Here is a 13,157-nt window from a genome sequence, read left to right as displayed (position 1 = left end):
AATAATTTGATTTTATCTTTACTAAATATTAGTCCATAACTAAACATATCATACCTGAGAAATAAGAGAAGATCTGATGGTTATATAATTTATTGACCACACAGCCTCCTTAAGATTTACCTATATACCGGTAGTCTAAAAACCGCGGCCAGTCGGCCATTTCACGATGTTTTGCCGAGTGAAAGTGTCTGATATTTTTAAGTATTTGCTGATTAAGAAATTCAAAATATATATTTTCTGATATCAGAAAATGATTTTTCATATCTGAAATTCATAGGAGAACAACAGTGACTTTCTGTCTCCCTCTGTCTTGTACAGTGGGCTTTGCCTTTTCACATTTTTGCCAATTTTCATCAAACCTGATGTCAGCACTCTAGTTCAGATATTTTTTTTTTTGCCTTCCATGCTTTCGATGTCAAATTAAGGCTTGCTTTGTGATATGGGAGTTTGCTTTCCTCAGTATATGTCATGTATTGATGTTATCAACGTTTCTCTCCAGGTTCCAGACTCATACTGAAGCACGGACTTCACCTTGCTGTTAAACATTCTGAGCTTGGTACATAATTGTTCCCATCGGCCTGCTTCTTCACACTGGTCTCAAAATGGAAGAAGTTTGTCGAGCCTTCTTTCTCCTTTGTTTATAATCTTTTTGTGAACTCTGATATACCGACAATTCTTCCTAAAAAGGTAAATCCTGCATCTTCCTTTTTGGTGTTGCAAATCTTAATGCCAACGGTTTGTTTTAAGTTGATTCTTGTTTTCTGCGCACTGATGCAGAAGTCAGTCTGTTTGGCTGTTGTTCGTAGAATGGTAGTTTGATGTTGAGAGTTTTGAAGACGAAAAAACATAGAGCAAATGTCATAGATCAAGCCAAGACTTAAATGTCCACTGTTTGCTTGTTAGGCTGCTGTTTGGCACAAGAAAAAAATCATATACTAGTATAGGAGATAGTGTAGTATGTCAACTTGTCTCGCTCTGGTGTTGATAGTTGTCTGTCACGATTCTTCAGTGGATGACTAGGCATATGAATCCATCATATGCATGTAGTTTCTGTATGATTGGTATCCCTAAAGATTCACTAAAGTATTTGTCCAACTTTACTAACGTATGCCTGCATAGTGATGTCTCCCACTTGCAAGTCTGTTCAGTAATACAATATAGCAATTTTCTTCCTGTGACTAATCAACACGTGAAGGAACGCCTTTGTCTAAATCCTGCTTGTCCATTTCGCATTTCTTATCCACTTCCATCCGTATCCTCGACAAAACGATGCACTTTAATGAGGATTGGAAACTAATTAATTTTTTTTCTGTTATTAATTAGAGAAGTGTCTCGTATTTGGTTGTTTTACAAAGAGTCCTTTGTATTCTAATATATTATGGTAATTTCACTAGAAAATAGTGAAGACAGAATATTGAGAGCTTTAAGATTTTTTTTTTGCTTCTGTAATATCAACGTCGATGCTCAAATTTGGACTATATTTAATAAGGATAGACCTGTTAGAGATTACTTTCACTTCTTTCTCTCTCGCCGGATTGATGCATACATTCTTTCCTTGTCTGTCATCCTTTGTCACGTCCTCTCTGAAATCTGCTGTTTTCAATTGTGTGGGATAATTTATGAACTAATGATGTCGTCTTCATTTTTTCAATATTTTATTTGAATTACATGCTAAATCAAAATTCAGAAATTATATCTTGTTACATTAAAGTTTTATGATTCAAAGAATTTAAAACTGTCTACCTACCTAAATCAGTTCCCCCCTTTGCCCAAGGATGTTTTGTCCTCAAAGCTGATTAAATCTGCTTTTCTACGAGATGATATATTCTTTTTTTTCATGCATTTATCAATTTTTAATATAATGCTAAGCTATGCTACTGTACAAAAATATCTATACAAAATTTGAGAAATAAAAATTCAGTGTACCTGAGAGAAATACATGTATAAACATCATTATACAATTTATTCAATTACAGGATGACTAAAAGACAAACTTATACTTATATGAAAGGTACAAAAATGTATTTAAATACATTGATGTCATTGAGAACATCATGAACCAAAAAACAATGCACGTGAAGTATATATATATATATATATATATATATATATATATATATATATATATATATATATATATATATATATATATATGTGTGTGTGTGCAGCAATGACACATAAAGTGGCCCAAAATCAATAAAACAAAGGTATTTACTAGCCGCAGCATAATAAAGGATTTTTTTTTAAAGAAATGTAGTTGTAACATCATGAAATCCAGTTATCGTGTAATTTTGGTTAAAGAAGAATAATGTTTGCAAATTGTATGCAAACAAATGAAAAATTCACAGATGAAATTAATTCACAATTTTATATGTAAAATGAAGGTAAATATAATGCACATAAGTCTTAAAGCACATGAGTAAAAATGAAAAAAAAAATTGTTCAAACACAAAAAATAAATTAAGGAAGTTGTTTTTAGGTAGTCAAAGCATCAACATTGAAAGTACCATGATGTGGCAATGACTGATACAAACCATGGTAATGAGTGATAAAAATTATTCTTTTGGCTTGTAGAGCGGAGAAAATTTTCAAGGGGATGGTTGATAACATTAATGGTACGTGTCCCAAAAATGTTTGTAACATTAAAATCTGACCGATGAATTTGCATTTTTAAAGAAAATTGGTGTATATAACCACCAATTTTGGAGGACAAATTTTCCAAAATGAAGAATATAGTGAGATATTTAAAACACGGATCAAAATACATTCATTTCAAATTGTTATAGTTTTAAATTCTCTGAGTTTTATATCTTTAATGTAACATTTCTGATAGACTTTACGAGTGTCTTGGTCCGTAATTACATAAACCAGCCCCTTTTTCTTGGTATAAAAGGAAAGGCCTCAAGAATAAAAACATTTTTTTTCTAAAATTGTTGTTTATTTTGGGGTTACGTGGGGTTGAATATCCTGCAGATCCTTAATGGGGATAGAAATCATTGTTTTGATTAAAAATTCTTCCATCATTATTGGGTCTTTTTGTCTCTTGTATTCAAATATCTCTCCCTTTGCTTCTACTAATATTTTTCCACTGTTACGAACGTTTTAGTAATAGTACAGTAACCTTGTGACCGCGCAGTTTCACACGGTGCTAAGGAATTCTTCTGAAACTGCATCCGTCGTGTGCAGTACGAACTGGGCGTGGGAATGTTGGCGTCGAGGGTACAGGGTATAAATTCGAAACGCACTGAATATTGGTACTTAAATATTTTAATGATTTTAAAGTTTGATTCAATAGTAAACGCATGGTAGTCCAATCCTTTCAATTTAAATCAAATATATTTCTGTCAACATATTACATACCTATGCAAAATGAGCTGCTAACAAATAAATCACGTAGTTTAATAAATAAAGGGGGGATGACATTAACCTAAAACGAAACTTTACAAACGACAACATCTGTGAAACTGCAAAGAAATCTGTCGCTTGTAAGTGATAGTCATATTTGCTACTCTGAGGTATCAGCTTTATGCAGTTAATAAAAATGAACATGGTATCAGGTATCAGTATATAAAGTACTATCGATATTCTAATTACTCATTCACTTCAGATGTGGCAAAACAGTAACAATAAGAAATCTACGAATATAGAAATTGCACTTCTATCGTAAGTATTATTTATAAAATATTATGTTTGACTATTATTGATAAAAAAATTTCAGAATAAATAATTAATTTTCGACACATTTACTTTGGAAATAATGTAAGCTTTCGTAATAGCAAACCAATTACATGAAATAATCTCAAAACTACAAAATGTGGATAGATTTTTTATAGGATGAGGAAAAAGTCTTTCATCTTGTATTTAATGACGTTGATTTTTAACTGTAATTTATTTTCATTCAAAATAAGTATTTTGTTTTAAATTAATGCTCATGCTTCAAAAACACTTTCCTTATACTTACATGTTTTGATCAAAGCCTTTTAGGTACACCTAAAGATGACATTAAATGGTATTACAATGGGTCTTATCGCAGAGGTTTTGTTGCTTGTCACGGCAGTCGCCATTTCTGGAACCGTTCAGTCTCAAGTACGTGATGCATATGACATCTTATTTCATAAGACAAATTATATATATCTAATTACGTTCACAATTTTTTTAAAGTTGTTTTTTAAAAGGCATGCTTATGAAACAAAGATTTGCAATTTTTATATCTTGCTTCAAACTTGACAGCCGACAGTCAAATATTGGTAGACTTTACGAAATATCTTATTTAAGTATCTGATCCATTAGAAATTGAAATTTTTTTTAGAAATGTAGCTTACCCATTGAATAAAATCAGTGAAAATTCAATAAAGATCGGTTACATGAGATGCTTTCTCTCTCTCTCTCTCTCTCTCTCTCTCTCTCTCTCTCTCTCTCTCTCTCTCTCTCTCTCTCTCTGTTTACGTGCGTGCATTTGGCCATTGGTGGTAGACATTTATTTTTAAAAAAATTTAATTTTCAAACGGCAGTTTATTTATTTGGCATTCTTCTTGACATTACATCCATGATATCTAACAACGGTATGATTTATAACACTTTTGTTGACTTTCTTTTGTTATGCAGAATAGCAACGATGAAAGACAAAATCGATCCGGAAACGCACTGGCGTTTCATGTAATGGAACAACTGTACAACATGAAATTTAATATAGCTGCCCAAAAGAAACAGATAGAGGCACTACAGAATCGTAAGTCAGCGTCTTTGCTTGAGTTGGTTCTGATGTTTCAGCATAAATTTTTCTGCGGATTAAAATTTCCGATTTCTTTTTTTTTTACAGGCAAAACTATGAAATGTAAGTAGTTCATCAATGTGATAATTCTACCAAGTTTAAACATCGAGTCATTATACGTCAGAATACTATTTATGCCTATATTAAGATCCTTTTGTCTTTGAATATTCCAAAGGCAGGCAGTAAAACAGTTATTTCAAAGGTGGAGTATTTTATTATTTATAAATTGAAATTAAAAGCACTGCATGTAACTGAAGATCTTTTTCTTTACTCAAGGTTTAAGAACTAGTTATGTTTTTTTTTGGCCTTAAGAATCCAAACATGTACTATTGATATGTTGAAATAAATTTAAGGAATAAGGAATCATTCTTTGAGTATTATGAGGTAATAATTTTGGTCGGGGCGTGGTCAAATTTTATGATGGATTTTACCACACTCCGACCGAAATTATCACCTCATAGTATTCAAATAATGATTCCTTATTACTTTTGTTCATATTATTTCCAATTTTTGCACTTTAAAAACATTTCAAAATTGATTCGTAATGTTATCACAGACAAAGACAGTTGAAAGAGTAAAAGTATGATTTAAAAATATGAATGTTCATACAAGATATCTATGAAAATATGAGCTTTAAAGCAGAGGAATGCATTTAAAAATGTTTTACATAATCTTGTGATTTTGTGTCTTTTTCCAAGGTGAATCAGGGACCGTTGGACAACACAAATTCCCTGCTCCAGGATGGCCATACATACAAAACGTTAAATTCAAGTCTCCTTTTGAGGAGAAGCCGACCGTGACGTACGGTCTATCTCTTTTGGATTCTCTTTACAATACTAATGAGCGGATATCAACGAAAGTTACTGCTGTTACAAAAACTGGATTCCAGGCCCAATTTCGCACATGGGCCGGTACAGTGTTATATGGAGCCAGAATTAACTGGATGGCATGTGGAAAGTAAATTACATGTACTAGTAGCTGACTGAAAATAGCTGGATAGCACGTAGAAAGCAAAATAGCTGACTGCAAAAAGTGTGCACTTGTTTCCATTTAAAATTTGAAAAACCTAATTTGCATAAAGAATTTCAAAGCATTAATTTCTATATGTATAAAGTTTCTAATCAACGCCAGTATCAGACAACATGAACGTAAAATAATTGACGCTACATTTCAACATGGAAATAATGATTAATAAAGTTTTTACTGAGCTTGTGTTTAATAGTATATGGATTTGTTATGGTATTTAAAGATGTTGAATAGGTGGTGCAAGAGAGAGACCCAGTCATTATGGTGTTCCGATGGGGCCACTTTGACCTTTGCACTTTCGCATTAAGGGCGAAGATGCGAAAGTACGAAGTTGCGTTGATTCGCAAATCATGTAACGGTTTTATTCGATCTCGGGACCTGCGGGTTGGCAGACCGAAGCTACTGCCATTGCGCCACAGAGATAGAAACCAAAAGTTGGCGATACGAACTGCTTCACAATTCGTTAACATCGCCATGTTGTGACGTACTGTCATGAAAAGTAGAAGTAACTGGGTGTCGAGGATCCTTAAAAACCTACTTTCATAAACTAGCCCGAAATAGCAAAATTGATACTATATGATATTATTTATTCAGAAATTCCACCCTGGGCAATACAGCCCTTCAGTTTACAACATTTCACATGTTAAAATATAATAAACATTAGACTCTTTGGAGTCTAAAATGTGGGGACCCCTGATCAAGTGTTCCACAGTTCTCACAGTTCCACACATTACATATAGTAAATAAAATATAAAGTTGCATATTATATACGGATTGAAAATACAGTTTTGAGTCAACAAGTGTTACACATCACTAAAGGCATAGTATAAATTATAACATATGTTTACATGCATTCAAGGGAATGTGTTTCTTAAATACATTGAATGAATTTCATGCAATTGGGCGATTAATTATTACAGATTAATAAAACACATCTGATAAATTTAGCAAGACCTACGTGACCCAAACCCAACAACTGAAGTAATTTAATGTACTTGGAGACTTATAATAAGACGTAAAATATAATATTTTGGACATTGAAGAATAAAATAAAACTCGTCTTCAATTTGTTGAGTATCACAAAGATCACATAATCGAGTCTACCTGCTCTTACCTTACTATCTTCCTGTTTCAATATTTAAACAATGTAAAGACAGTCTTATGCGAGAAATACGTGTCTTAAGATTATTCTGGATTGGTTTTGTTAGGTATGATTGGATTTTCGACTAATTGTGTTTTGCAAGAGATCTGTACAAAAATACACTATGAAGAATTTTCCACTTTCTTCGTAAAATAAGTGGACATCGACCTCATTCACTATAAATCATATAATTTAATACTGTAACGAACCGAGGGTACGGGTAAATGCTTAAACTTAATTATGGGTCGCTGTTTAATTATTACCTTGCGTCAAGGTTAAAACAGAATTAACTTCACAGTTTATAGAAATCGTTGATTCACTTATTATATTCAATTTGCCGAAACTAATATAAATACTCCGTATAGAGTTTTTACCATTTATTGCAACGAACGAATGGTTCCATATAAAAACACGCATAATTATTACTATGATACAGTACGGTTGGTACAACGTTATTAACTCCTATAAGTATAGCGACGAACCAATCCAGGACGCCCTAATACAAAAGTTGTATTACTTTACTAATAGCTAAAAGAATTGGTAATGTCAATACATACCACTGTCAAGCGAATTGCTCTTCACCGTCAACTGAACTTTTCTGTTTTCTCTGTCAGTTTATGTAGAGGTCGGGCTATATCTGTAAACTTCTTTATGAATCTTCGATAGTATGAACATGTACCCAAGAAACTTCGCACATCTGGGACTGATTTTGGTACAGGCCATTCCGTAATTGCGCTCACTTTATCTGGAGAGGTTGATATCATCTCTTGACTAACTATGTGACCAAGGAAAGCTACCTGGTCTTTGAAGAAATCACACTCCTTGGGAGAAATCTTTAATCCAGCTTCTTGTAATCGTTGCAGTACTGCATCTAGATGATTTACATGGCTGTGGAAATATTTGGAATCAACAATTATGTCGTCGATATATAAGAGGCACATTTCGAAGTTCAGACCCGCTATTACATTTTCCATTAGTCTCTCAAATGTGGCTGTCGCATTACATAAGCCGAATGGCATGACCTTGAATTGGTAAAAACCATGTGTGGTAACAAATGTTGTCTTTTCTTTATCTTTAGGGTCCATCGTTACCTGCCAATAACCGCTTGCTAGGTCTAAACAACTAAATCATTGTGATCCTCTTAATGCATCAAGTGAGACATCTATACGTGGTAGAGGGTATGAATCTTTTTGTGTTACTTCGTTGAGTTTTAGGTAGTGGATACAATATCGAATGCTACAGACTGTACCATCCTTTTTGGTTACTAATACGATTGGTGCACTCCAAACGCTAGATGATGGTTCTATAATTCCTGCTTTAAGCATTCTCTGCACTTCTTCTCTTGCTGCTTCTTTCTTATGAAGAGGTATCCGTCTAGGCTGTTGCTTGATTGGTCTTGCGTCTCCTGTGTTAATTTTGTGGGACACAATATTTGTCTTCCCTAGGTCTGTCTTTGATTTTGCAAATACTTTAATGTGCTTCTGCAAAAGATTCCTTACCTGTCCAGTTCTTGTTGTTCCTTAGAAAGGTTCTTGGTACAAGAGTCCCATAATGGTTTCATGTAATTTGTAAGGCTTGTATCTACAGCTGGCTCTATATAAGTGTCATTCTTGGTTTGTACTTCATTTACATTTGGTTCTATTTCAGCTATAGCAGCAGAAGTATCTTTGTGAATTTTCAACTCTTGGGTACCTTACATTCTTTGGGTTTTACTAGACATCTTGCAACTAATAATCCGGACTGTTGAAGGTCACGTTTCGTTCCATCTATGAGGAGTTCTTTATCATTTAGATTTGGGTGAACTTCCCCTTCAATTATCATCTCGCTTCTTGGGGGAATAGATAAAGTCTCTTGAATAGAAATTTTGAACACACTACTTTGATCACTGACAGTGTCGCATACTAGCTTCTGGTCATCAAGTGTAAGAATACATTACGTCTAACACCAAGAACAATCTTACAAAATGATAGATGTTAACGCTCAAATTCTGGTGATTTATGAAAACCCCAGATCTCACTTTCATATGAAATGACACTTCCAACATACATATCGAAAAGTTGACACCGGGTGTCTGCGTTAAATTCAAATTTCTGAAGATTTCGGTTTAATCCAAAAAGTGCCTTTCTTCCCTGGCCCCAGGATCACGAAAAAATCTTAAAGGGACAATGTCACGATTTTGGTCAAAAATTATTTTATTTGCAATGCTTCAGAAAGGCATTTTTTTTTGTGAGTGTCATTTGTTGAGTTATAAGCAAATATAGAGCTTGAAATTCTTCGCTATGTAAACAAAGCGTTTGTTAACATTTTGAACGTTGAAGTAAAATTTTCAGTTTTAAACCGAAAACGAATGTGTTTTTAAAACGTTACGAACTGTTTATCTATGCTAAAAATAGATAAAAAGATAGACAAATAAGCTGGAAAAAGTTTTTTAAGGGTATATTGAACCTATGTAAACAAAAACAGGGCACAAGCCTTGTTTACATGACAAAGAAATGTAAGAATTTTATCTTGCTTATAACTCTACGAATGAGTCTCAAATTTGATTTGATCATTAGAAATGCATTCTTAAAGCATTGTAAATAATAAAAACATAAAAATAGAATTGGATCAAAATCGTGACCATGCCCCTTCAAGTTATCTTGATCTGACAGCTTTAATTGGTTCAAGATAAGTAAAAATAGTGTATATACATATACTAGCGTTTTACTGAAATTCTTATTTGGGACAGTTAAAAAATTATATTTGACCTATTAAATAACAAAATTTAGAAAATAGATACGGCTCACCATATACAACCACTCCCTAATTTGAAATAAAATAAGAAATTTTTAACTTTTTCAGTCAGCTGACAAAGAATTTACATGACAAAACTACAAAAATTTAATTTTACAACATGACAAATTGTCATGTCGTAATTTTTTTATTTACTGGCACACAGTAGATCCTCATTGGTTAATAGCAAAGCGGAAGTACATGGGAGAAAGCTTCATATTACATGTAATGTATAATTCTAAGTTGCAATGAACGGGATAACATCTAGTCGTGATAAAATCTGTCGCTTGTAATTGATGCGTCATAACTGTCACACTCTTGGATCAGATTTCTGCAGTTAATGAGAATGAACTAAGTATCAGGTATTAGTATATAAAGTACCATCGATATTCTAATTACTCGTTTATTCAGATGCGACAAAGCAGTAACAGCAAGAAACTCACGAATATATAAATTGCATTTCACCTGTAAGTATTATTATGTCATTATTTAAAAAGAATTTAAAAGGAATTTGATTCCTGCTTGCAAATATTTTGTTTTCGATTTTTTTTATTGGAGGTTCATGCTACAATTATACGTTACCTCTACATACATGTTTAAACCAAAGGTACATCTAAAGATGACATTAAACGGTATTACAATGGGCCTTCTCGCAGAGGTTTTGTTGCTTGTCACGGCTGTAGCCATTGCAGGAACAGTCCAATCTCAAGTACGTGGTGACAATTCACACACATATTTATATTCTTCCATTTTTCGTTTTTTGTTTACAATGTTTAATTAACTTTAGCTGTTTGAATAAAGAGCACACACTTAATTCGAAATGTTAACAAGGCTTGGCTCATGGATTTTGGTTATGTAAATTTAAGATTATTTAAAAACTTTCTCTAACTTTGTTACTATTATAATTATTTTTTGTGGTTAGATATTTGCAAGTTAACAGTAAAAATAGTCCAGTCATGGTGTTTTCACATATCGTTCTGCTGTAAATACATGTAATTCTTTTTTATAAACAACAATCTAAATGTTAACAAAAACATGGCACGAGCCTTGTTTAGAAAACAGATTTCTAAATTCTGTATATGCACAAAACTTGATAGTTGACGGTCAAATATTGGTTGACAGTAATAAATATCTTTATAAAGTATTTGAACCATTAAAAATTGAAGAAAAAATAGAAATCTTGAATGTCCCTTTAACTAAATCAGTGAAAATAGATAAATTGCTATTTTCTGAGGGTGTCAAAAATGTATTTTTATAAAACCATCATACAGCAAATTATTCATTTGGTCAACAGATGCTAAGGGACTGGAACGACCCCCCCCCCCCCCAGTATCTAGACCCCCAGGAGTTTACTCATTTTCTTTTTTTTTAATTATCCTTTTATTACATATAAATCATATCCCCTCTGTATAAAAATACAGCACGGTTGTATTTATATACAGAGGGGATACGATTTTTTCAAAATGCATGCATGTTTTGCGTAATTTTGTGCAATGAATGTATATATTAGATTATAAATATGTCATAAAATGATAGTTTAAAGAAAAATAATGAGCAAAGTCCTAGGGGGTCTAGATACTTGGGAGGGGGGAGAGGGGTGAGGGGTCGGTCAGGTCCTCAAGCACCTGTGATTTGGTCCATTCATGACATAGCAGCAATGATACCGAACAACATATTCATTTTTAACACTTTTGCTAACTTTCATCCGTTTGGCAGAATAGCAATGTTGAAAGACAAATCGATCCGGAAACGAACTGGTATTTTATTTAATGGAACAACTGTACGACATGAAGCCCAAAATAGAGACGATGAAAACAAAAATCAAAGACATGGAAGCTCATATAGCTGCCCAAAAGGAACAGATAGAGACTCTATAGAATCGTAAGTCAACGTATTTGTTTAAGGTGAAATCTGATATGTCAGTTTTAATTTTTCTGTAATAATATTCATTTTTAATTATTTACAGGTAAAACTATGAAATGTAAGTAGGTTAACAAAGTTATTTTAATTTCTACCTATTTCATACATAGTGATATTATACATATATATATATAATGATATAAATATGCCTTTATGAATATCTCGCCTTTTGTCTTTAAGAATTCCAAAGGCACTAAAAGATTAATTTTCAAAGTTCCTAAGATGGAGTATTTTATATTATATTCAGAGACTGATATCAAAAGCATGGATCAATAAGCAAATTTTTAGATATTGCATTAAAAATCAATCTCAGGCTCAAGTTGGAGTTACTGAGTATTTATTTAGACTTTATCAACATGTATTTGAGAAATGAATTCAAAAGCTACCCAATTTATACTCATATACATGTATCCTGGTTCGGGCAGTTTACAAATATAAACCATGAAGTGTCTATTAATTGTAGAAAAAACGGTCATTTGACCTTCAAAATGTACAAATTTCAAACGTGACATCAGGTGGCGTACAAAAAATTATTATATTATTGCTTTGTATTCATATTTAGGCCATTCGATAGAATTCAAAATAGTTCAGTAACAATACGTAAAAGGAGTACAAAATGAAAAGATTCCAGTTAGTCTGCATTAAAAAGTTAGGATGTCAAAAATATAGTACTTTAAATGTACATGTATTGAAATTGAAAATGAGTATAATCTTCTTGAAAACCTTTCGAGTCTTTGCAAATATAGGTCTATACTAAACTCCATTTCCGTAGAATATACTCAGGATTTTTAAATGGATGTAATCTGGCAAAGAATATCAAAGCAAGATGTGAACATTAATTCTAAAGTTCTTCACTATTGAATAGGTTTGTTATTTTTTTTTTTTACTATAAAAAAATTTATTTTAAAAAAATCAACGTCGCTATTCAACAGTTAAAAACATTAATATCATTTTAAAAGGCGACGAATCCAATAAAAATGAATCGCATTTTGTTATGATTTTTGTATTTATGAATCGGAAAATGTGTGTACTTGTGTTCATTCAAAATTATAGTATATTCTGTGGTGGTATACCGGTATATTATTCTACATGCAGAACGTCGTTATCATGCAAAAAAAACCCTGTTTTCTACATGGGTAATTAAAGTTTCTCACTAACGCCTGTATCAGACGACATACATGCATGTAAGATAATCATGTTGACATGCGACTTGTCTATGTCAACATGCATGATAATATTCATTTTATCATTTTAGGTTTTTTTTTTACTGAGTTAGTGTTTAAATAAACAAGTAGTCCAGATCTTTCAGATGCTGAATAGATGCTACTCTAGTAGGTGATACCAAGCCACCTAGCTATTTTCTTGATTCACAGATTGTGGCTTCACTTTGAAAGTTTCTGAAGTCCCGTTTCATGTGGGCTTTTGTGAAAAGCTTGCAATCTGAGTTTTTAGCTTTCGTCAACAACCAACATCGAAAAATCAAACATACAAAAAAGAAATAACAAAGTTTTTTCAAAAGTGAAGCCA

At 32.6% G+C, this 13,157-nt stretch overlaps 1 protein-coding gene across 2 annotated transcripts; it reads left to right on the top strand.

Moving 5' to 3' along the window:
• Positions 1-3,538: 3,538 nt before the first annotated feature.
• LOC128157553 (uncharacterized) lies at positions 3,539-5,979 on the top strand. Of its 2 annotated transcripts, none has more exons than XM_052820192.1 (5): positions 3,539-3,663; positions 3,977-4,086; positions 4,606-4,729; positions 4,820-4,834; positions 5,470-5,979. In XM_052820192.1, the coding sequence occupies exons 2-5, from the start codon at positions 3,997-3,999 to the stop codon at positions 5,730-5,732; spliced, it is 492 nt and encodes a 163-aa protein (XP_052676152.1). In that variant the 5' UTR covers positions 3,539-3,663; positions 3,977-3,996; the 3' UTR covers positions 5,733-5,979. The 2 variants fall into 2 exon arrangements, with proteins under 2 accessions (XP_052676152.1, XP_052676153.1); XM_052820193.1 differs by having other exon boundaries at positions 3,608-3,663; positions 3,985-4,086.
• The last annotated feature ends 7,178 nt before the right edge of the window (positions 5,980-13,157 follow it).

This window comes from Crassostrea angulata, chromosome 7 (assembly GCF_025612915.1).
Source record: "Crassostrea angulata isolate pt1a10 chromosome 7, ASM2561291v2, whole genome shotgun sequence".
NCBI lineage: Eukaryota > Metazoa > Mollusca > Bivalvia > Ostreida > Ostreidae > Magallana > Magallana angulata.
The sequence above is the reverse complement of the archived record's forward strand: the minus strand, read 5'-3'. Positions and strand labels throughout refer to the sequence as shown.